This window comes from Watersipora subatra, chromosome 10 (genome assembly GCF_963576615.1).
Source record: "Watersipora subatra chromosome 10, tzWatSuba1.1, whole genome shotgun sequence".
Classification (NCBI taxonomy): Eukaryota; Metazoa; Bryozoa; class Gymnolaemata; order Cheilostomatida; family Watersiporidae; genus Watersipora; species Watersipora subatra.
In genome coordinates, this window is record NC_088717.1 from 37,183,919 (window position 1) to 37,206,446 (window position 22,528).

Here is a 22,528-nt window from a genome sequence, read left to right on the forward strand (position 1 = left end):
TTGCTATTGAGGTTTTCTAATCCAAATATGCAAATCGGTATGAATCGAAGAATGTGTGCTGATAATGAGTTGAAATGTCAACTTTATTTAACCAGATCAAAGATCTGGGTTTCAAATAGCAAAAGGCATGGTGAGGTATTGTTGATCACACTCTTACTCAAAAGGATTTTTATTTTCATGGAAGGAAATACAAATTCAAGATGTCTTAGTTCCTTTTTCCTTGCCATTCTCCTTGCCATTCTCCTTGCCATTCTCCTTGCCATTCTCCTTGGTTGTTTTGGCCTTATTAGAGCGATTGTTTTTTGTTGAAGATTTTCTTGCTACACGTTTTAAAGATGGCGTTAAGGTCTTGGCCGAGTTTTGCATGTGAAACACTTTCACAGTTGGTGCCTTTAGGAATATTTCAGGGAGAGACTTAGGTTGTTTTTGATGTGGAATAGAGGCGGACAGAGAGGAAACTACTGGAGTTGTTGTTGCCGAAATAGAGGCAGCAGGAATGGATGGTGTTGGTGAATTGAGTAGGTGGTTGGTGTCGATCATCTGGGCGGAGTGTTTGGAATGAGACTCTTGGATGCTATTAAAATGCAGTTTTATAAAATGTCTCGTGGTATATGCAGCGATGCTTTGGAAAAAAGTTACCTTGCAAGCTAACCTGTAGAATAAATCAGTAAATTACAGCCTAGCAACTCTTGCTATAAGAAATTCGGCCAAGCATCATATCAGAAAAGATATTTCATTAGTTGAAATCTTAAAGCAAGTTGAACCCTACCATTAGTTATACAAGTTTTGGGGCAGATCTAAAGAAAATTATATTCAGCAAATAATTAAATATGCTGCAAAACTATTATTACTGGTATATGTAGTTGAATGGGTTACCTTGTTTCGCTGGCACTATAGGAGTCGATACTTCTCTTACTACGCATGGATATTGTCGGTTGGTGATCGTATGTGGACTTGTCCTCTTTCTGACTATGTATGGACTTGCTTTCCATGCTCGCTCTACTGAAACTGCCTGGTGGTTGCCGAGCAGAGGACGGGATGCTGCTGAGCCTGCAGAAGAAAGACATACCAGCATCATGGTTTATTATATTGTCGTAAAATGGGCTCCATAGCATAGACATGACTTTCGCATCGTCGTCAACAGATGCGACATAAATTATCAAGATTATGTTATTAAGATTCGCAATACAGACCATAGCAAACATTGACACGAAACCATTAATTCTTCAACCTACACATAGAAGAGCCCCACTATTCACACTCTTAAGGTAAAAATTACTATCCAAAAACTCTAGGATTATCTCCTTAGAACCATTAGAACAACCATCTTTTGATGATTCATGATGAAATTTCTACAGGTTTCTCAAACCTTTTATTTACTACACTTTAAAGGTACTTTTTAATTACGTATAGTGTACATTTCAATGTAGTACATATATTTATTTATTTGCATATACATGTACGTGTATTTTTTATATTTTATAACACATGTAAAATGACATTTCTCTATTGATCTTGCTCTTAATACTTTTTAATACCTTTTAATATATTTAAATTTTATTGTTATCATTGTTCCATGTGGAGCTCAATATCACACATACTTCATTGTTCAGTGTGGAGCTCAATATCACACATACTTCATTGTTCAGTGTAGAGCTCAGTATCACACATACTTCATTGTTCAGTGTGGAGCTCAATATCACACATACTTCATTGTTCAGTGTGGAGCTCAATATCACACATACTTCATTGTTCCGTGTGGAGCTCAATATCACACATACTTCATTGTTCCGTGTGGAGCTCAATATCACACATACTTCATTGTTCCGTGTGGAGCTCAATATCACACATACTTCATTGTTCCGTGTGGAGCTCAATATCACACGTACTTCATTGTTCAGTGTGGAGCTCAATATCACACATACTTCATTGTTCCGTGTGGAGCTCAATATCACACATACTTCATTGTTCAGCAAGCTCTCCATACAAATTGTTCAAATCGTGTTCAAATCATAACCTTGCATGACATATTGACTTTCCATTTTAAGCTGTATTTTCTCAAGCCTTAAATACTGCAAAAGACATACACACATTCTCGACACACTATGCTCCTAGTATTGCTGTAAAACTTAGCATTACCTTGCTGACAGGGCGCTAGACTTCTGGCTGAAGGCAGACCTGGTCATTGCAATATTTAACGGATGGTAAACCGAAGACTGCATTCTCTGGATCCTAAAATACGTAAATTTGTAATAAGTTAAAAAAATTGTTGCAAAAATGCCTAGCAGAATGCTCGACACGCATCAATTACTATCGAGCACATAACTCCAAAAGCCTATTCAATACACTGAAAACTTCCTGATACTGCAGGTAAGCACTGCAACAATGCTAAAATTTCAACGCGTAAAATTCGACATTTTTAATAGCTTTACAAGCCAATTTCTGAATGTACTTTCAGATCATACGCGAAAACAAACAATGGAGAGCGAATAACTCCAAATCAATTTTTAATTCAAATAACTCAAGTACTTACCCATCATATGCCAACCTATTTTCAGTGTTTGTTTGCACAAGCTGACCTTGGGCATTTACGTCATCACCAGCAGGCCCATTAGCCATCTTGTACGCAAGAGCCACAGATAATAAGGTCACGAGAAATAGGGTGAACAACAATACAACGTACCTAAAAAATAGTTGGCATGATTGTACTAGGGCATTTGAGAGTATCACTATTACTAGATAATGAATTATAATATGGTCAATATAATTTATATCACTACATTGGGATAACTTATATGGATTAGTAGTTAGAAAACAAGTTTGGCTATCACAAACTGTATGGGCATTAAGGTGAGACATGTGGCATTACCTTTCCATCATAAAGAAAGACCTTCAATACAAGTGAATGAGCAACAAAATATCCAACCATTGTTTAAATAAGAGGTAGCTGGTCAAACAAACAGTGAAATGCTGTGTAAATGCAAAAGAACTAAAATAAAACAAAAAGAACAAATATAGTTTGCAGAAAATTAGCCATTGCTGAAGTTAACAAGAGTTGGTGTCATTGGTAGAGCATCTGGATTCCAAAAGAGCCGAGTCAAAAAACTGCCCGGAGTCTAGATTTCCTTTACATCATAATGAAATTATTTTCACAAAATTATTTTTGGATAGATCTTATATTTGACAGAGGTAGCCGCTATCTAGAACTACATAAAACTGCTACTTGTAAACACTTATTCAGGTGACTTCAACTATCTCTACCATTAATTAATCACTATCCTATTGTTTCATTATTGCTGGAAACAGTATGAAGGTGAGGTCTGCAAAGTTGGCGTACCGATGGAGTTTATACATAGCAATAAAGAGTATCTATACATACAGCATATAAACTTCGGGCAAACTGTAAAACCAGTCAAACATACTGGATTGAAGTGTCAAAAACAACCAGGTTCATGAACTAAATATCACGATTGATATGATTATTAGGAATAGACATCAAAGGAGAGCTTACACACTAATCCTAGAATGTTCTTACATGAAATGTAGGTAAATTGTACGCTACAGGGCGGAATGTATATGCGAAGGCAAGATGTACAAAGCTGGACAGATGGTAGATAATAGAGAGAATCGTGCATGCATAAATACATGTAGAGCTAATATACATTCACAAGCATTGAGTGTACATATACGCCTCAGTGTAAAGGATGTGCAAATAGCAAACCATAGTATATATACATGTACATGCCAAGAATGAGTTAACACACCCACCAGTAGTGAGTACATGTACATTGAAAGATTGAGCTTACATGCATCACAAATAGTTAGTGCACATGTACACATAAGGGAAGAACTAACAGACTTGCATAAGTAGCGAGTGTACATATATATAGCAAGTGTGCACACAAGTACATACAAGTGTACTTATATGTAGCAAGTGCACATAATGCCTGTAGCAACTGTACATATATGTAGCGAGTGTACATTCATGTAACAACTGTACATATACCTATATGTGAATACCGAGGCAGAACTAAAATACATACACAAGTAGAGAGTATACATGTACTTACCAAGGCAGGGTATGTTCCGGTACTTACCAAGACAGGGTATGTTCTGGTACTTACCAAGGCAGGCTATGTTCTGGTACTTACCAAGGCAGGATATGTTCTGGTACTTACTAAGGCAGGCTATGTTCTGCTACTTACCAAGGCAGGGTATGTTCTGGTACTTACCAAAGCAGGGTATGCTCTGGTACTTACCAAGGCAGGATATGTTCTGGTACTTACTAAGGCAGGGTATGTTCTGGTACTTACCAAGGCAGGCTAGATTCTGGTACTTACCAAGACAGGCTATGTTTTGGTACTTACCAAGGCAGGCTAGGTTCTGGTACTTACCAAGGCAGGCTAGGTTCTGGTACTTACCAAGGCAGGCTAGGTTCTGGTACTGCAAGCAAGCTGATAGGAACATTCTGCAAATCTGGTTTGCAGTCAGCCACTTTGTCAGCAGAGCAACCTAAAATATTATGGTAGAGAACTAAGGAAAATAAATTTAATAAACATTTAAAACTGTCTTACTCTAGTTCAGTTTCTCAGACAACTTTTACCAAAGAGTACAGCCAGAACAATTACTGATGATGCAGTAGGAACACACTCTTGCTTTGTATCACAACTATCACAGGCTTTCTTACAAATTTTGTTTAGAAGAGTAAAACCTTATGCTTAAATACCAATGTGTTTCGGTTTGGTTCAACTGTATAAAAAGTGGTGTCATTGCGAAAGCGCTGGAAAAAATTGGTTTGGCACAAAGCCAAAGCATCATAGATCCTGTTCCCATTGGTGTGAATAATTTTGCTCTTTTCAAACATTTCTAATTTTCAAGCTTTAAACAACTGGCAATTGTTCAGTTTTTTCAGCAGTATCTTTATTTTTAATAGTGGTGAGTTAACTTAAGAAAATAATTTCAAACTGAGCAGTCACAATCATTACTATAATACCGAAGTGTGTAACTGTCTTCATTACATTTGTTTGTTTGGTATAAAATTTCAAATAGAACTGCCGTTGCTTGAAATAGTGTAGTTTCAGTTTGCAGTAACAGTTTCAATTCGCAAAATTGTAGCTTCAGTTTGTAATAGTGTAGTTTCATTTTGCAATAGTGTAGTTTCAGTTTATGATACAGTAGCTTCAGTTGCACAAAATAGTTTCAGTTCATGGTAGAGTAGTTAAAATTTACACTAGAGTGGGTTCAATTCACTCTACAGCAGTTTCAGTTTGCACTGAACTAGTTTCGGCTCATGCTACCATAGTTTCAGCTTGCACTAAAGTGGTTTCGGTTCTTGTTGCAGGAGTTTCAGTTTTCACTACAGTGGTTTCAGCTCATGCATTGCTAACGTACATGTAATATACATACCACACATGTAATATATATACCACACATGTACATGTGTGATAGTTTCATTTCGCAATAGTGTAGTTTCAGTTTATGATATAGTATTTTTAGTTGCACAAACTAGTTTCACTTTATGGTAGAGTAGTTACAGTTTACATTAGAGTGGTTTCAATTCATTCTACAGCAGCTTTAGTTTGCAGTAAACTAGTTTCGGTTCATGCTACCATAGTTTCAGTTTGCTATAAAGTGGTTTCGGTTCTTGTTGAAGGAGTTTCTGTTTTCACTAGAGTGGTTTCAGCTCATGCAATACTTACGCACATATAATATCTACTAGTATAAACAGTAAACTTTCAAGTCTAAACTGTGACCTACAGTGTCCATTGATGCAGAATTCTGTAGTTAGACAGAGTTGTCTGCCACCGCAGAGTTCCTTCTTCGTCTCACAGTAGTCACCCATGAACTGATCTGTGCAGCGACATTGCTCAAAAAAGAGGAAGCAGTCTCCTCCGTTGTGGCAAAAGTGAGGTACGAAGTTGTTGGAGCCGCACTGTACAGGTTCTGTGACATGAGAACATTTGAAAATTGTAGTTGCAGTCCTTTACTGGTTGTAATGTGGATGTACATTATGCTGAACTGTTACCTTTATCCAGCAAAGTTCCATTACCTTCATCAATATTAGCATGAATTATGTTATTCTATGTTAGACTAGGAGGATTCCTAATTAATTAGGTTGTGAGTTTGGTTTTTGTATAATAGGGTTGACTGCATCAATGCAAATGAAGCAATAACTGGTGACTTTATAAGCCAAATTTGTAATGCAAAGGATTATTTCTACAGCTAGAAAAGTTACCATCTTTCTTAAGATCAGTACCTTGGCATCATAGCATCATAATCTAAGATTGTCATGTGGCCACTAAACAACACCATAGCAACTCTATCGAATGAGTGGTAGGTGGCTGTGATATCATAGTAAAATTACTATGTCCTTTTTGAAAAGGTAAAATTACTAACAAAACAATGAAACTTGGATTATGGCCTGAGAACAGAAAATATTCATACATAGCAAATACACTGAAAAATTCTGTTCAAAAATTTTGATGATTCCAGTTTGTCATTTGCAGAGACAGAAATAATCAGATATCAAGTTACTGTAGGCTACTTACCAATCTGACAGAGAGACCCACTATAGTGACTGGTACATAGGCATTTCTCTCCTTCCAACTCACCACAAATAGAGAACTGGCTACAAATTGTGGATGAGCAGACCTTGTGGTGGCAATGTTCTCCGGTGTAACCTCCATAACATGTGCAGGCACCATCTCTCGAGCAGTCTCCCTGATAGCAGGGCAAATGCGTCTTACGGCATATCTTCATCTCACAATTGAGCCCTGCGTTGTCATATATATGCATGTGAAGATAACTTCCCAAAATTATATTACAGCAATGATGAAGAGCTGGTTGAAGCTGCCCAACCAAGTGTTTACAAGTAGGAAACTTGCCTTTTGGTAATAACTAACTCTGTTAAATATGAGGGTTATTCAATAAATAAAAATAAGTTTATTAGTTTATTATAGTGGAAATCTAAATTTCGGACAGTCTTGTGACCCTGCTCTGCTAGAATCTAGCTGCTTTACCAACTTTTCTAACGTTTCAGCAATAGTGAGTAGTTATAGTGTGATAATATATTTGTAGCATAGATATATAATACGAAAATAGCACACATGAATGCATATGTCGCAGGCTTGGTTAGTCCATCACCTTGGTGGAATTGTACTCTATACATAATCCTTTTGATATTCCTGGCGGTCCCAAGAGCTTTATTCATCTACTCCCTTAGCTAGGAGTGGACTACGCGTCTGGCTTAGCCTGCTGGCTCATACGGCTGGCCTGTCCGATTGGCTTTCACCCGGCTGGCCTGTCCGATTGGCTTTCACCCAGCTGGCCTGTCCGATTGGCTTTCACCGTGAAAGGTCAAATAGTAGCAACACGCCTAATTTTTAACAATTATAATCTTTCAAGAGCTTCAATATCTTCATATCTATACGGTAGCATCTACTAACCTTTGAAGTTACTTATACATTCTTGGAGACTAATTCAAAGTGGCTGCTTTCTTGAGTCAAATTTACTTAAACTGTTAATGAGACAGGAGCGTCAAAATTTTTGTGAAGTGAAGGTGTTAGGCCGAGTGAAATTTCCAGGAAAATTAATGCTCAATATAAAGGAAACTGTAAGTTAAAGTAGTCTTCAAATGAACTGACAGTTTTAGAGATGGCCTTGGTTGAGAATAAGCTTAGGTCAAGCAGACCCAAAGAGGCAGCCAGATCGAAGAAATAGAGCCAGAAATAAACTTGTCAGCGCAGATGGAGGCTAAAATCTAAAGAAACTGCTGAATCATGAAGCATCTCAATTTAAATGGTGCACTTCATTTTGCATGTCAACCTTGGATTCTCAAAAGCGAGCTGCAGGCAGGAGCTAAAAATCTGTCTCAAAAACAACGATAAACATTTGAAAATGTATAAAAATAATCCGGAAAAAAGAAAATTTTTATTTTCAACAGAATTGGAACTTGGGTAGCACACTGTGCAGAGCAGAAGCAGTAGCCCCCAGCAACTTCAGTCACAAAAATTCAAAGGGCAGAAGTGTCATAATAGTAAGGTTTGCAGTTTGTCCAGACAGACATCCCATTACAACAAATTCTCTAGAGGACAGTGGTACTGACAACTAAATCATGAAACACATTAAGAACAAGAGATGAGGCATGGAATTTCGCGGAGTGATTTTTCGCCAAAACAACTGCCAGCTGTGCAGCACAAACCAACAATATCTTGGGGTGAGAAGAGCTGCCCCATCTCCCTTACACATTTGACTTAGACCCTTTAGACTACCACTTCTGTTGAACTCCAAAACCTCTTAAAAGAGAACTTCAAATGAAGAGTGAAAACGAGGTCAAAGCCACTATGAGTGAACAGCTTTGAAAGTCAATCTAAGGATTTCTTTGCTGACTGAATACAAAATAATACTGCATCAATGGGTAGCACTCTCAGGGATTTTTTGAACAAAATTGTGTCAATTACAACTTGAGAAGCAACCAAATTATCTTGCTTATAGAATTTAATAATATGTGAGATTTTGATATGTTTTTGCAACACAAGTGGAAGAGTGTTTAATGGTGACTTTGTATCACAGATAATAGAGTAGCTTTTATCTGTGATACAAATAAAAGGCCTCTGAGCATGAAAAAGGAAAAATGTATTAAAAATTTGCATGGCATCTTCGCCTGACATCAAAACACCGAGTTTGTTTTCTGTTCATGTAGCAAAAATATTTTCATTGAATTAATTAAATGCATAGATTATGTTTTAATCTGATACATGTGCCTACTGTCACCATAGGATTGTTCTTATTAAATAGCCATAATACACCAGCAAAGATTGAACCGACTTGGCTGCCTGGCACTCTACCATCTGCACCGATCAACCACTTTGCTGCATTTCAGAATAATTGTGCACATATTGATTACACCTGATGATCTCTCACAGTGCACTGGACTGCCAGCTTACTAGTTGATGATAAACTATGATCAAAGCATTATTTGCACATTCTAAATAGCGAGGTCGCATCATCGTTACTGGGATATAAATCAGGCACTAAATTAGCATGGAGGCTCTTTCTGTATCGCTCCAAGTTAAAGGGCTACATATACAATCGCTTCTAATCTTCTTCTACATATACAATCGCTTCTAATCGTCTTCTACATATACAATCGCTTCTAATCGTCTTCTACATATACAATCGCTTCTAATCGTCTTCCTGCTTTGATAATTTAGTTTACTAGTAGAGGAGTTGGCTCACATTTTTAGTCGAGCTGCACCCTATTGGTCAAATTGGAACACAACTCGTCTTTCGACATCGTATAATCACATGTTTTTGTAACATAAAATTTTCATTTGACATAATGCATTTCATGCTCATGTATCTGGGCCTTTAATGTTGATATGCTACTTTTGTGTCACTCATGACGACAGAGAGTGTTGATACAGTGACTTTTGTCACAGATAATGGTAGAATTTGAATATGGTAACTTTTTGACACAGATAATGGCAGAGAGTGTTCATATAGTTACTACTACAGACGTCATATGAACTATATGACATCGTTGGGACAGGTCAGGCCATTGCATTCAATTTCATCACACGATATGGTAGTAACTATAACAATTTGTTTCTAAGAGATAACTATAATAATGCTTTTCTAAGAGAGTTTTGAATATGACATGACCCAAGTATGTAGTGTTCTATGTGTCTGCACAGATCCCTAAATAGATGGAAACTCACATTTATCCTCACACACGCAGCTCAAAAACTGTTCCGAGGTTGAGTAGGCATTACAAGTTTAAAGTTTTCTTTCTTTTAAATCAAGTTGTCGGCTCGTACATTGTTCTCAAGGAAGCTCTTATAAAGTGTTTTCGGTATATGGGAAACTCTTACCAAAGAATCCACTCATGCAGACGCAGCTTCCGAGGCGGCAATAACCATCATTGAGACACGTCAGACCATTGCATTCAATTTCATCACACGACGCGGATGTATAGCCACTGTTACACTTACATATTCCTTGTTCACAGTTTCCATGAACGCATCTATGAAAATAGATCAGCTTGTAATATACCAAAAAACCTGTCGACATAATAATTAAGGGATAACTCTTTGACTCTTGATGTAATCAATTGACCTAGGTGATACATCTATTGAAGATTAAAAACAACTCTGACAGCTGTGAAAGCTTCTACTGATATGAAATCATTATAGCCTACGGTTTTTGTTCGTAAGTTGATAGCTTTATTCATCCCCATGCGACATGTAGAATACACGTTAGCTCACATAGAAAATGATACTTGAGTAAACAGGTTGCACTAAACCTGAAACTAGTTTTTATGTTCGTAAGGCCATTATTTACATTGGAAATGTAACTATGTTTTCTACTATTAACACAGTGCTTTTTCCAGTAGCAATGTGTGAAATATCATACCTGCCTGATATTGAGCAAATCCGATACTCGCACCGGTTGCCATGGTATCCAGGGTAACACAGACAACCAAGTTTAACGTCGCAAATACCATATGCGCACATTCCTACAATACTATATCAGTGTGTATATTCACTAACTATGTCAAACTTGTGAGAGGTAATATTGGAGTAGCCAGTGAAAAATGATGACAATGAAAGCAGAGATGAAGGTTGCGATGCACCCGCTAAAAAACATCCTAAGGAGTGTAAATCTTTGTGCCATTTGGCGAATAAGCTAGTTAATTTATGTTTGTTTCTTTATGCGTAGAATTGCAAAGGATAAAAACTTGCAACTGTATAAAAACTCATTTTGATTTTATGTAAAACTATTTTAAACACAGCATTGTCAAAATAAAATATTTGTGCGAGTCAAATCTACTGATGATCAACTCGTATCTGTAAGCTAGACTGTGAACCTATGCATTGACCAGAGTCATGAGCAAGGATTAATTGTGAACTTTTATAGTGAGAATTATCAGTCTATTGTAAGATGACTTATTTGGTTAGAGCATCAAAAGTAAATAATTCAGTACATAAATGCTACAAGCAGACGACTCTTACCTCCAAAGCTCTCGCTGCAATACCTATATTCACAGTTGACACCGGTGAACTCCTGGTGACATACGCATTGTTTGGGGGCATGGCAGTCTGATCCAGGGCTATAGCATGGCATTATGTATCCTCCATTTCTGTAAAAGAAACATAGACTAAAAATCTGTGCTCTGCATCAGGTAAAACTTTCCAGGACTAATGTGCATTCATGTACTTTAAAAAAGTTGGAGTTGTGTTTCCTATAAATACCACATAAAGTGGAAAAGCTATATATATGGAGTTATCTTCGTCTAAACTATTATAAGACGCATCTCTATGACAAACTACCTATTTCTTCAAGATGCTGTATTAACCTGGATAGCAGAAACATGAATCATTTAACTATTTTACTATCATGCATACCTACACTCAGTGTTTGTATCAAGGGCAGTAGTCAGGTCATCTCGTGTTATACAGTATGGTACAGGCCTTCTGTTCAAGGCTTTGTGCAGCAAGACACAAGTCTGCTCTGTAGGGCATGCCAAATCATCACATGTCTTTGCCGTACCTGAATTGTGAACAGTGTGACATTATGGTAGTAACACGTGAGCAATTTTGTATTAAATAATTCCTAGAGTTGAATTTTTCTTAAAGAATTAGGACTGAGAAGCATGCCAAAACAATAGTTAAAAACACATGTTTTTGAGCCAGTATACTTTATCAGAAAAGGCATTGGTCAAGGCTCAAAGCTCATTATAAATTCTGGCAGCCTTTTATAACAAAATAGCTTATTGCTTTTTGCTCATTATTTTGTTGATTACCAATAAAATTATTCTATTATATTTATTATTATTTTATTGATAGCCAATAAAATGTTATACATATATACAACGCTCAACTTAGAACATTTAATTGTTGAGCAGATAGTTTGACAAGTTAAATATATTTACCTACTTCAAGATCTAAATAGGTATGTTTTGATATTCTAAAAACCTCCCATCATGTCTTTCGCCGAGTAGGATACAAAAGAGGTTAATTCTATTTAAATGAAAATTTATTTGCATTTGGGGGAGAATTGGGATACACAATTATTCTTTTTTATTCTACAGGATAAATTTCCAACACTTCAAACAGAAAAAACTTGAATGCATAGTTCCAGAAGATTTTCACATCCTTCACATTTCCTTACTCAAGGGAAAATGAATTAATGAAGGGAAATACTTGCATCAGTTCTATACGCGTGATTAGAATATTTAGTTTTAAACAATACTATACAGTGCTGGACCAAATGAGTCAAATATAAAGTATTAGTAAGTACTTACTATACAGTCGAGGTGGGATGAGAACCAACAGCCAGAGTACACGCGCTGCCATGCTTTTGCAAGGCTTTATGTAAACAAACAAACAGCAGCTGAGGAATTCAGAGTAACGTCGCACACCAAGCACTGTATTGTATTTCTTCATGACAATTATACGCAATGAACACAGCAAGGGACTCCATAACAAACCATAAACATAATCCATAATAATTTCATTCCTAATCGTAGAAAAATATTTGCAGGCTAATGCCACTTTGGAGTTTGGCCTTACATAAACAATCAAGAGCGGACAATTCCATAAGGATTATAACTTTTTAAAGATGTTTTGAGCATTATGTTTTGACATTGTCTATGTAGTCCTTGGCTTCATTGATCTTAGCTGCTAGGTATGGAGAGCCACCTGAAACAAGATGATAAAACTTACATTGTACTTTATGCTACACCTGATTGTTTTCGAGTAAGAAAAGACAAACGATGTTCTGATGAATGACTACGTCCACAGCCAGCAACAAGTTTTCAACCAGACAGTGGTAGAATCTGGTCAAAATCAGTCTGGAGAGTATCTCGAGTGATAAATTATAAAAGCAATTGCCGACCTACACAAATGTCGCAAAGGGTTCACATAAATATTAATTTTGCGCTCTGATTTATAAACACTTCTCATTCCTTATTACTCTATGTATCTCGACTAAGCACAGAGCTTTAGTTAAAGGTTGACTTGCAACAAAATTCACATTACAATTATTTGATATGAAAAGATTCACCATGTCTTACGCTGTTGTGTTGTAGGTGCAAAACATGTGGAAATGTGATTACAAGCTCTTAAAAGCTCAAAAACGAACAGTTAATTGCAGCCACACAAGACCACCGTAGTTTGAATTCTCTTTCCAAAACGGCTCAAATGTGACGTAGCTGTGGTAGATGGTTTCTGTTTACACTTTCATGCAACCTTATTCGTCGAAATATTCTCACAAATATACTTCACACATTCAATAAAACCATGTCTATTGTTCTTATGCGTCTGTTTTATCATCATTGTAATCCTGTCACTTTTAGCAGTGACATCTTATAACTTACCGTAAAAGTTTGTTTAATTTTTTAGCCTTAGCTTAAAGGAGTACATATCATTGTCTGATAATCATGACGAGCCTGTTGGTCACTTGTGATAATTGAAAAGTGCTGCAGAAATTATTTGTGAAATATTGGGTCACATGATCAGATTACGACTTGCCGATTAGACCAAACCGAAACAAAACTGTAAAGTAGCAAGCATCTATATTTGATACAGGGTCTTCGGTAAAACCCGAAATGTTTGTCATAAACTAGTGCTACGATAAGTTTTATATTGAGCTTTGTATTGGCCTTTCAATTCACGTGAGAACATCACGTGACAAGACAAATAAATTTCATGACTACGTCAGAGAAATAAAGAGATTCCAATCTACGGCGGCTTTTCGTTTTTGAGCTTTTAAGAGCTTGCAATCACATTTCCACATATTTGGCACCTACAACACAACAGAGTAAGACATGGTGAATCTTTTGATACCAAATAACTGTAATGTGAATTTTGTTGCAAGTCAACCTTTAAATAATGATCGGGCAGGTGATGTAGTCATTTGATTTCATCAGCATTTATTGCATCACAGCTTACATATCTGTTCTAGCCCACGACCAAAGAGATAATGGAAAAAGAAAGGGTACTGCCAGTTGAGAAATGCAATATTAGCCGTCAAATGGCACTGCAGTGCAATAGGAGAACTGCAATGGTAGCTGCAATGGTAGCTGCCATGGTAACTGTAATGTACTGGGTGTTATTATTTACAACAAACAACAATAATGAAAGGAAAAGATGATATGTTTATATATCTCCCTGCAATAGGAGAAATGCAATATTAGAAGTAAAATGGCAAGCTGCTGTGAAATATACATATACATATATACAATTATATATAAAGCTGGGGGGCTGTATATCATTGGTCATAGCAACCAATATCAAGAAGTTGTGATATTTATTTAGATTTCTGTATTTTTATATAAAAATTTTTGCTGAATTTAAAAATCTAAACAGATTTTAGCTGGTTGTCATAGCAATAGATGCATATCTATAAGAAAATGTAGGCTTATTACTAAATTTTGCAGAAATTAAAAATGGCTTGGCAGAACCGCGATATTGGGCGCAGCCGCAGTATCATCAACAAAATCTTTAGAAAAATAATAACAGTAACATATTGCACACCATCGGTCACTATATACTTCGATCTTGTAAATTCGAATGACTATCCTCACAACTATATATTATAATAACCTTATAAAATCGAATAATTATTCTTACAATTGAATATTGTAATAATTTTATAAGAATCGTTAGAAAAATATCATCGTCGTTTCCTTTACTTTCACTGCTTTGGACATCAGTTGGAATACCAAAGTACTCATTATAAGTGTCCAAAATGTCAGAGTCCGGTAGAATCGGGAAAAAAGAAGCGGTTACTTTTCAGTACTTCTACATTAATTACAGAAACATTCGGCAATTGGACAATGCCATAGACTGGTGAAATGTGAACGTTTTTCTCGTGAAATGCGCATGACTTAATGGTTCTACTCTCTGTCGCACGGCCTTATTGGCGTTTCGTTGGCCGGTCTTAATTATGATTAGAAAACGCTTGTCAAGTTTTTATTGCGATTTTAGGCCAAATTAATCTGTCTAGTTACGTATAATCCGACCAGATGGGTAAGTTTTAGGATATTGTGTCAACTTTTCAAAGACTTGATGACATATTTAAATAGGTTTATATGTGTGTTGTATCATTATCATACTTAAACGATTCTACACAAAAATGGTTAAATTTTTTGATGGGATTTTGGTACAAGGGTTTGGTCACTGCCTTTGACGGATAGTTTTTCGGGAGTTGTGTGCGCATATGCATTTATCATAAAGCTCTCAAACAATCGCTTCGCTCGTGTTTGGTCGTGAGACTAAACATGCTCATAATACAATCATATTTGGTAAAGCATTAGTAAAAAGGTCGAGCAACCCACAGCAAATGTCATCAAACAGAAAAAAAAACAGTGCGTCACCATTATTCGGGCCAAAACTATAAAAGTTTGTATGATTTTAAAAAACTCATAAAAACATTTACAGTAGCATCATATCCATTGAGCACATGCTCATCATTAATTCATGACTCAAAATATAGTGGAAAATTATAGTTAGTATCATAAAATTCTTTATTTGCATCACAATCATTTATGACCTACCAACAAACGCGTTGTATCAATTTTTTTGCGATACTGTTCTAATAAAATTTGTTATTAAATCGAAGTGAAGATATTTGAAAACTGTTACAAATGGATGAGACAATTCTGGTCAAACATCCTGTGCAAGAATTAATCTGATTGGTTTACTCTGCTACTTAGAAACTGCTTTAGTAAACAAAGCCATGTGAATGCCAGAATTCCAGCCATTTGGGATGTTGACACGTCCTACACAATGCTGCAAAATCGGCCGTTAGGGTTCAAAGGGTTAATTCTACGGGCGGGCCAGACGTTATTGATTTTATGATAGAGGCTGCGGGCCGGATGAAAATTGACCCTGGGCCGCATTTGGCCCGCGAGCCGGACTTTGGACATGTCTGGCTTAAGCAATGGTTCATATAAGCAGATGAACAAAAGAATTAAAAACTTCAACTGTTTTCACCTGTCTAGTGCAGCTATAAATTGAGCCACAACAACTAACTAAAACTCAAGGAAAAAAGCACCAAGTATTTCAATACTTGAGCGTGAATGGAATCAGCCAGAGATCTACATGTATGTGATCAACAATTAATTTATACAGAGCTGTGTTTGATGATGCTAAAACTACCTGTATAATCTCAAACCCTTTTACTTTGTGAGCCGTAACACACCCAAACCGATAGATATTTTACATGTTTTGCTGACTGGGGAAGCACGTGTACAGCAACCAATAGTGTGTGAACTTGTAGCGCTGCCAAACTACATTTCCTCTTCCACAGAAGAAGGAAATGCAGTTTGAATTGTGATAGTCGGCTCTACGTGTAAGTAAATCTAATTCCTCAGAGAACGGGCAATTCAAAGAATGCGAATGCATAGGGATTAAACGTATTGATGGTAGAGGGATACTTACCTCTGTCTGGATGATTCAACAGCATTATCCTTTTGTGTGCATCCTTCACTCGCTTTGCATTCGCAGATGGACTGTAAGATATAACAGCGGTAATTACAAAGCTAGACATGAGTGATACTTTGTCTAGTCACCCTCACAACTAGCATGTGGAGTGCGATTCTTTAAGATCCCAGAGTGTATGGCGACAAATGCAGAATTCAAAATACAAGTGTGTGACAAATTCGTAAAATTTTGCCTGCGCCTGATAGTTACTGCAGCAGATGAAAAACAATAGTTATTATTAAAAACAATTCCATACTCCATAGGAACTAATATGAAACTCTATGGGAAGCAATGCTACTCTTTATGAGAACCAATGCTACACCCAGCTGGAACCAATGCTACACTCTGCTGATACTGTGTATAATCGATGTTAAACACTGCTAGAAGCACCGGTACACTCTGTTGGAACCAATGCTACACTTGTTAGAACCAAAGAAAAATTCGGTTAGACACAGCTAAGCAATATTATGTTAGAACCAATGCTATACTCCATTGGAACCAAGGCTATACTCTTTTGGAACCAGTGTAGAACTCTGTTGGAAAAATTCTGAAAACTAGAGAGCCAAAGTTAAATAAAAGTCATTTACGAAAAACCACGGAGATGTCCAACAAGCTATGCATGACAAAGTTCAAGGATAAACATTACATAATAGTAAAACCAAATGAAAAAGGAGCTGAACCAGCATCAGTAAAGAATTTCAAGTAGCATTTTATCATGACTGGAGGCTGATGCAGCCAGCACTTTAATAAGTGAATGTTAGGCTCTGATACATACAGGTGCCAATTCAATGTAAGTCATATTTCAGAGAGTTAAGTTCTGTATGAGCTTGAGTGATAAATACTTGCCTCACGCCTAAAATTAAACCGGCTTCTCTTTTAGACATCTTTGTATCAAATCCTCCCTTATAATACGCATTCATACCCTGCAGAAAAGGAAAGAGATGAGACATTCTGAGAATAACCCTCTCTTGTGGCAAGCCTACCACCACCACCAGTAGACCTAGATGACCACTTCATATTATATTATTTATTCGTATAAAGCCGAGTTACAAAGGTTTTGTATTTTCAATAAATGACCTGAGAACACACTGATACTAGCTTAACTCGTTTCAAGTAACGTTGCCAAAACCTACTGACTTGCCTAAATATTCCTATAGCTCAGTGAGGTGACAAAAACTTTGACCTTTTCATCGATTTCCCTTTTCATTACAATGACAACAATAATTCGTGGCACTGTCAAAAAATCAAAATAGAATGTGGAAGCTCACCTCTACCCTTCTATACATTTACTACCGTCAGTTTCGCGTTTTAATAATCGTACTCATTTTAACTATTAAATTTTGTTATTTTGCCTCCACTCTATGTTGTTATTATTCTATGTAAATTAGACTTCATTAAAATCTCTTCATTTTAAGCACAATATCATAAAATTTTACTATCTAAATTTAGATATAGTCTAAATTTCACTATATTTAGCTATAAAGTTTTTCACACTCTGAAGTGCTGTTAGTAGTTGTTAGTTTGAAGCAAGTAGCGGATGGCAGTTCCTCATCTTACCATAAATGTGCCTATTTCTTTTAACAACGTTCCTATAGCAGATTACAAATAGTTTTGGTATGCCGTTTACAGATGGAATTATCCTGTATCATTTTAGTTGCCTCATCGGACGCGAGCATCCTTATCAAGATGCCAAATGTAAAACCTGAACTTATTTCTCACTAAGTTTACAACTACCAACTGACCATTGCACAGATACACATCGCAATACAATGTATTTATACATTTACTACCTGCAGTTTTAAATGTTAATATTCTTAAGCGTTTTAATTATTCATTTTTTATTTTATCGCCACTCTATGTAGTTATTATTCTACATATTCGCTCTATTGTATATGTCAACATGTTAATAGCTATTATTACCTAATAATCATACATAGAGGGAAAACATTATCCTATTTCTTTTTAATGTCATGAACGAGTTAACTCTGTGGTGAAAGGAGTACACAACTCCACACAATAGTTTACACTGGCTCCCCTGCATATCCCTTATTGACTCATGCAGCCCTATAAGACATATATGAATGCTTAGAACTGTATAAAAAGCATGCAATATAAGTCAAATCAAAAAAGGGTAATATTATAGTTAGCTCAAACAAACTTTTTCAAATAATCCCCACATAATAGGAACTACCATATTTATTCAAGTAAAAGTCGCACCGCTATATTTAACATGTAAAACAGTACAAGTTTTTTAAATCCTCTATTCACTGCAATCCAAAAACATGGAATGTTTACCCTCTGCAGCTATGTTTCCAAAGTCTTTCACGAATTCTACAACCTTCAGTTTAAAAGCAGCATCATAACATGCACGCTTTCCTTTAGAAACCATAACAACAAGCAAATTTTGCTCATTAAGTGTTTGTCTCTGACGGCTTTAATCACGCGTAATTGAACGTTGTAGTCCATGCAAAGGCATTTTGCAATTAGGTATGTGTGCCATGTGCTATAGATCATAAGCAACAATAGCAAGAAAATACCTCCAAAAATTCACTTATGTATAAGTCTCACCTGACTATCTGAGTGATATTTTGGTACAACAAAATGCGACTCACATTCGAATAAATACAATATATATACAATATATACTGTATTATCTAAAATATATAAATTGGATTTATTGTATACAATATATACAATAAATCCAAATTATATATTTTAGATGATCTGGAGGAATTAGACCCACGACGCCGAACATATGCAGCTGTTTGGAGGACCGTAATATGAGTAGATGAACCTCGCCGTATGAGACATACAAACTTATAGCAGTGCGAAATCAACTGGACCACCTTGTTGATAAACTAAAACTCTCATTAACAGATTTGTACGCAACGTAAATTTAGTCAATAGACATAAATTACATGTTAAATTAATCCTCCTTTTGTCCTGATTTCAAATACTGTACTTTTCGGACTATTAGCCGCTACTTTTTTCTGATGATTTGAGCCTTGCGGCTTATATAAGGGTGCGGCTATTCTGTGGCTTTTTCCTTCATCGCTAGGGCGCATTAACCAGATTCTCCAGTTAGTGCGCCTCTAGCGGTGAAACAAAATACGAAACAATGCCTAACGGTTCCGTTAGGCACTAAGTTATAAAGCGTCAGTTAGTACGAAACAGTGCCGTTAGGCACTGTTTCGTTGTAAACAGCAAAGTTGCTGCCCTGTTAAAAAGCACCGCCCTGAGTTCTGCAGCCTATGCACTGTTTTATTATCATTTTTTTTAGAAAATAAAGCAGATGCGGCTTATATAGGGGTGCGGTTTATAGTCCGAAAAGTACGGTATGTAAGCCGTAAAATTATTAGTAGCCTAAACACTGAACATTTCATTTTTTCCAATCATTGAAGGTAACAACCTGTACAAATGTGACCGCGCCAAATACATTATTATTTGCTTAAATAAGCAAATAAAGCGAACAAATAATATGTGTAAAAGGGTCCAATTGGATTGATGCTAGTCTGAGTTTACACTTGTCACTTGTACAACACATTGGTTGTGGATACTTCCCAGTAAATTAATTCTATTCGCAGTTATTCACACAGAACTAACATACTGCGCATAAGATAGCATATAGACAAATTAGTGTCACCTCCTGTGCACAACTCCTTCACCGCTGTGCAGGTAAAAGCTTTAAACTAACATTGCTGACGATACAGATGCTCACAAGTGAGACTTTTCGATGTAATCTATATACAGAAATAGCAAAATCTGTTGTGTGTATGTTTAGTTGTAGCAGATTATTTTTTAGTGACAAAAAAATCTGCTTCGCAGAGGATTCAATATCGGAATCCCCGTAGCAGTTCCGGAGGCATGAAGCTTAACCATTAGACTACATATTCAATTGTATGTAGCAATCAATAATAGCGATAAAATACTTCAAATTGGTTAAAATACACATAACGACTTTGCATAACATGTTTTTTATTACCCGCGCAATGCAGGGAATTCATCTAGTTATGTACTAAAAAAGAGTTACAAATGTGCAACAATATGCAATACACACAGCCCCACTTTGGCCAAATACACACAGGTGCTGCACTACAATATATCAGACTCACCGAGACAGGCAACTTTCCAGTTTTCATGGCCATCTCTGCCTCCCGAGCATACTTAGGCATAGTTCTGGCAATATAGCGCATACCAAACCCTAAGGCAGCCAGTCCAAGACCGGCAGCCACCAGACTTGATGACTGCAACAGATTATATAGAGAATAGTAAAAAGAGAGTGAGAAATTCTATGTCACAGTTATAAGGCAAAGAACATGCAAAGTAGCAGGCTTTGGCAGGGCTCACCTAGCTTCAGACTGTAACAAATATATATACTGTATATTTGTCCTCTTTATATTAACAATTTCCAATAAACATCAACTAGCCTGATAACTTCACCATGTATTGCTGCTCACCAACTTTATCTTGCTGTCCATTTAAAAATACAGCAAATACTAAGTAAACATCACACAATTGTCTAATCCTTCTGCATCTTAGTTTACATATCGGTTGTAGAAAAGCTGGATGATGCACCTAGACTTAACGTACCATGGTAAGTGGAATACGTTGAAGAGTGTGAACGAAAGGCTTCTACTGCTTCTTTTTATGTGACGAAGTAAGGTGGCACAAATATATCAGGTGTCTGAAGCGGAATACGGGCAACTATGTGGGGATTACAGCTGAGTCTTGTCTGGTTCAAAACCCCATCCTATAGCAAAGAATGGATCATAAACATCTAAGTGAACAGACTGGCAAACATAGATATCTTTAAACAGAATTAATTTGTAGCAACTTGAGGGATCAGAGAGATAACTTCTGTCAGTACCCTAATCTAGTTGCAAGTGCTTACCAACAAGCTGTTTTGTATAAAAAAAGGGCCTGCCCATTACCAGATGCCATAACAAAAATCAAATTTTGGTATCTAATCGATGGCTAATCCTAAGCCACCACCTTTTGCATTCATAGCAAACCAAGTATGCATAACTATTGAGTAGATATTTTTTATTGATAAAAACATCAAATCAGTTTCTTTTGCACTGCCCACCTCAACTTATATATAAAAAGAGGTGTTCATAGACACTAACTCTACACAGAAAATGTCAACAAGGTATCACGCATTGACTATATTTGAATGATATTTGCATTAAATGCTTTCCTCTTTTAGACTATTAAAAAGTTCACTCAATCAACATTCCATGCATACAATGACAACAATGTAATGTAAATAAAGTCACAAATCAAATAAAAAATAGGCCGGTACAAAAAAAACTGGCTGTGATGTGCCAGGTTTCATGTTATTCCACATGAAAATGTTTTTCTATTGATCTCATTATTCCGCGAACTGAGCATCAAACTTTAATATTGGTCCCACGAGTAGAAATTAGGTGTTGATCTGAGTTTGCTTTAGCAAGTAACACTCAGTTTAATTAGAGATGGAATTAGCATCATTGAATTAGAATTAAATGAATAGAAACTAACAACAAAGACGCTTTAAGGACTGCACTTTAGCCACGAAAAAAACCTTGCATCAGAAGTCGGTTCCTTTTCTTTATTGTCCTTTAATTAAGACAAATGTAATGTCTATCCCACGTATTCCTACAGAAGAAGAAGGCATGCTTTCTAGTCTGTCAATAGGATTTCTATGATGCGTCAGGTTAAAAGTCAGCTTTTAAAAATCCATTAGCATTTAGGTCTATGTTTCTGATTTTTAGTTCTTAAAATTCTCGTTTAAAAACTTAAAAATAAATCTCACAGCTAGCCTATGAACAAATGCAGATAACCATTCCATATGCTTTCACGAGCATGAGAACTGATGAAATGTAGGAGAGTTCCCCGCAGTCAGCCTTAGAACCAAAAACAATACACATTTATGATGTTTTTCTATGAACTCACTATGATTTGCGCGTTGTATACTGATATATACCGTAATATTGGTAGCCAATAATACGAGTCTTATTAATCTTAGCGATTGCAATTTTGTTTTGTTTTACATAGTCCTA

The 22,528-nt window shown here is 36.4% G+C and overlaps 3 protein-coding genes across 3 annotated transcripts; all 3 read right to left on the reverse strand.

The window, feature by feature from the left end:
* Positions 1 to 195: 195 nt before the first annotated feature.
* LOC137406008 (uncharacterized) lies at positions 196 to 2,640 on the reverse strand. Its single transcript, XM_068092511.1, has 4 exons — positions 2,534 to 2,640; positions 2,140 to 2,232; positions 877 to 1,050; positions 196 to 574 (listed from the first exon to the last, which is right to left on the reverse strand). Exons 1-4 carry the CDS (start codon positions 2,617 to 2,619, stop codon positions 196 to 198), a joined length of 732 nt encoding a protein of 243 aa, XP_067948612.1. The 5' UTR covers positions 2,620 to 2,640.
* Positions 2,641 to 4,417: 1,777 nt separating this feature from the next.
* LOC137407022 (adhesive plaque matrix protein 2-like) lies at positions 4,418 to 12,356 on the reverse strand. Its single transcript, XM_068093625.1, has 8 exons — positions 12,305 to 12,356; positions 11,406 to 11,550; positions 11,013 to 11,140; positions 10,414 to 10,516; positions 9,873 to 10,024; positions 6,612 to 6,773; positions 5,758 to 5,943; positions 4,418 to 4,512 (listed from the first exon to the last, which is right to left on the reverse strand). The coding sequence occupies exons 1-8, from the start codon at positions 12,354 to 12,356 to the stop codon at positions 4,418 to 4,420; spliced, it is 1,023 nt and encodes a 340-aa protein (XP_067949726.1).
* A 52-nt stretch (positions 12,357 to 12,408) lies between these two features.
* Positions 12,409 to 22,374, reverse strand: LOC137406143 (mitochondrial import inner membrane translocase subunit TIM14-like). The gene is made up of 6 exons (XM_068092674.1): positions 22,282 to 22,374; positions 21,078 to 21,237; positions 20,600 to 20,731; positions 17,334 to 17,410; positions 16,446 to 16,516; positions 12,409 to 12,701 (listed from the first exon to the last, which is right to left on the reverse strand). Exons 2-6 carry the CDS (start codon positions 21,078 to 21,080, stop codon positions 12,634 to 12,636), a joined length of 351 nt encoding a protein of 116 aa, XP_067948775.1. The 5' UTR covers positions 21,081 to 21,237; positions 22,282 to 22,374; the 3' UTR covers positions 12,409 to 12,633.
* Positions 22,375 to 22,528: the final 154 nt, after the last annotated feature.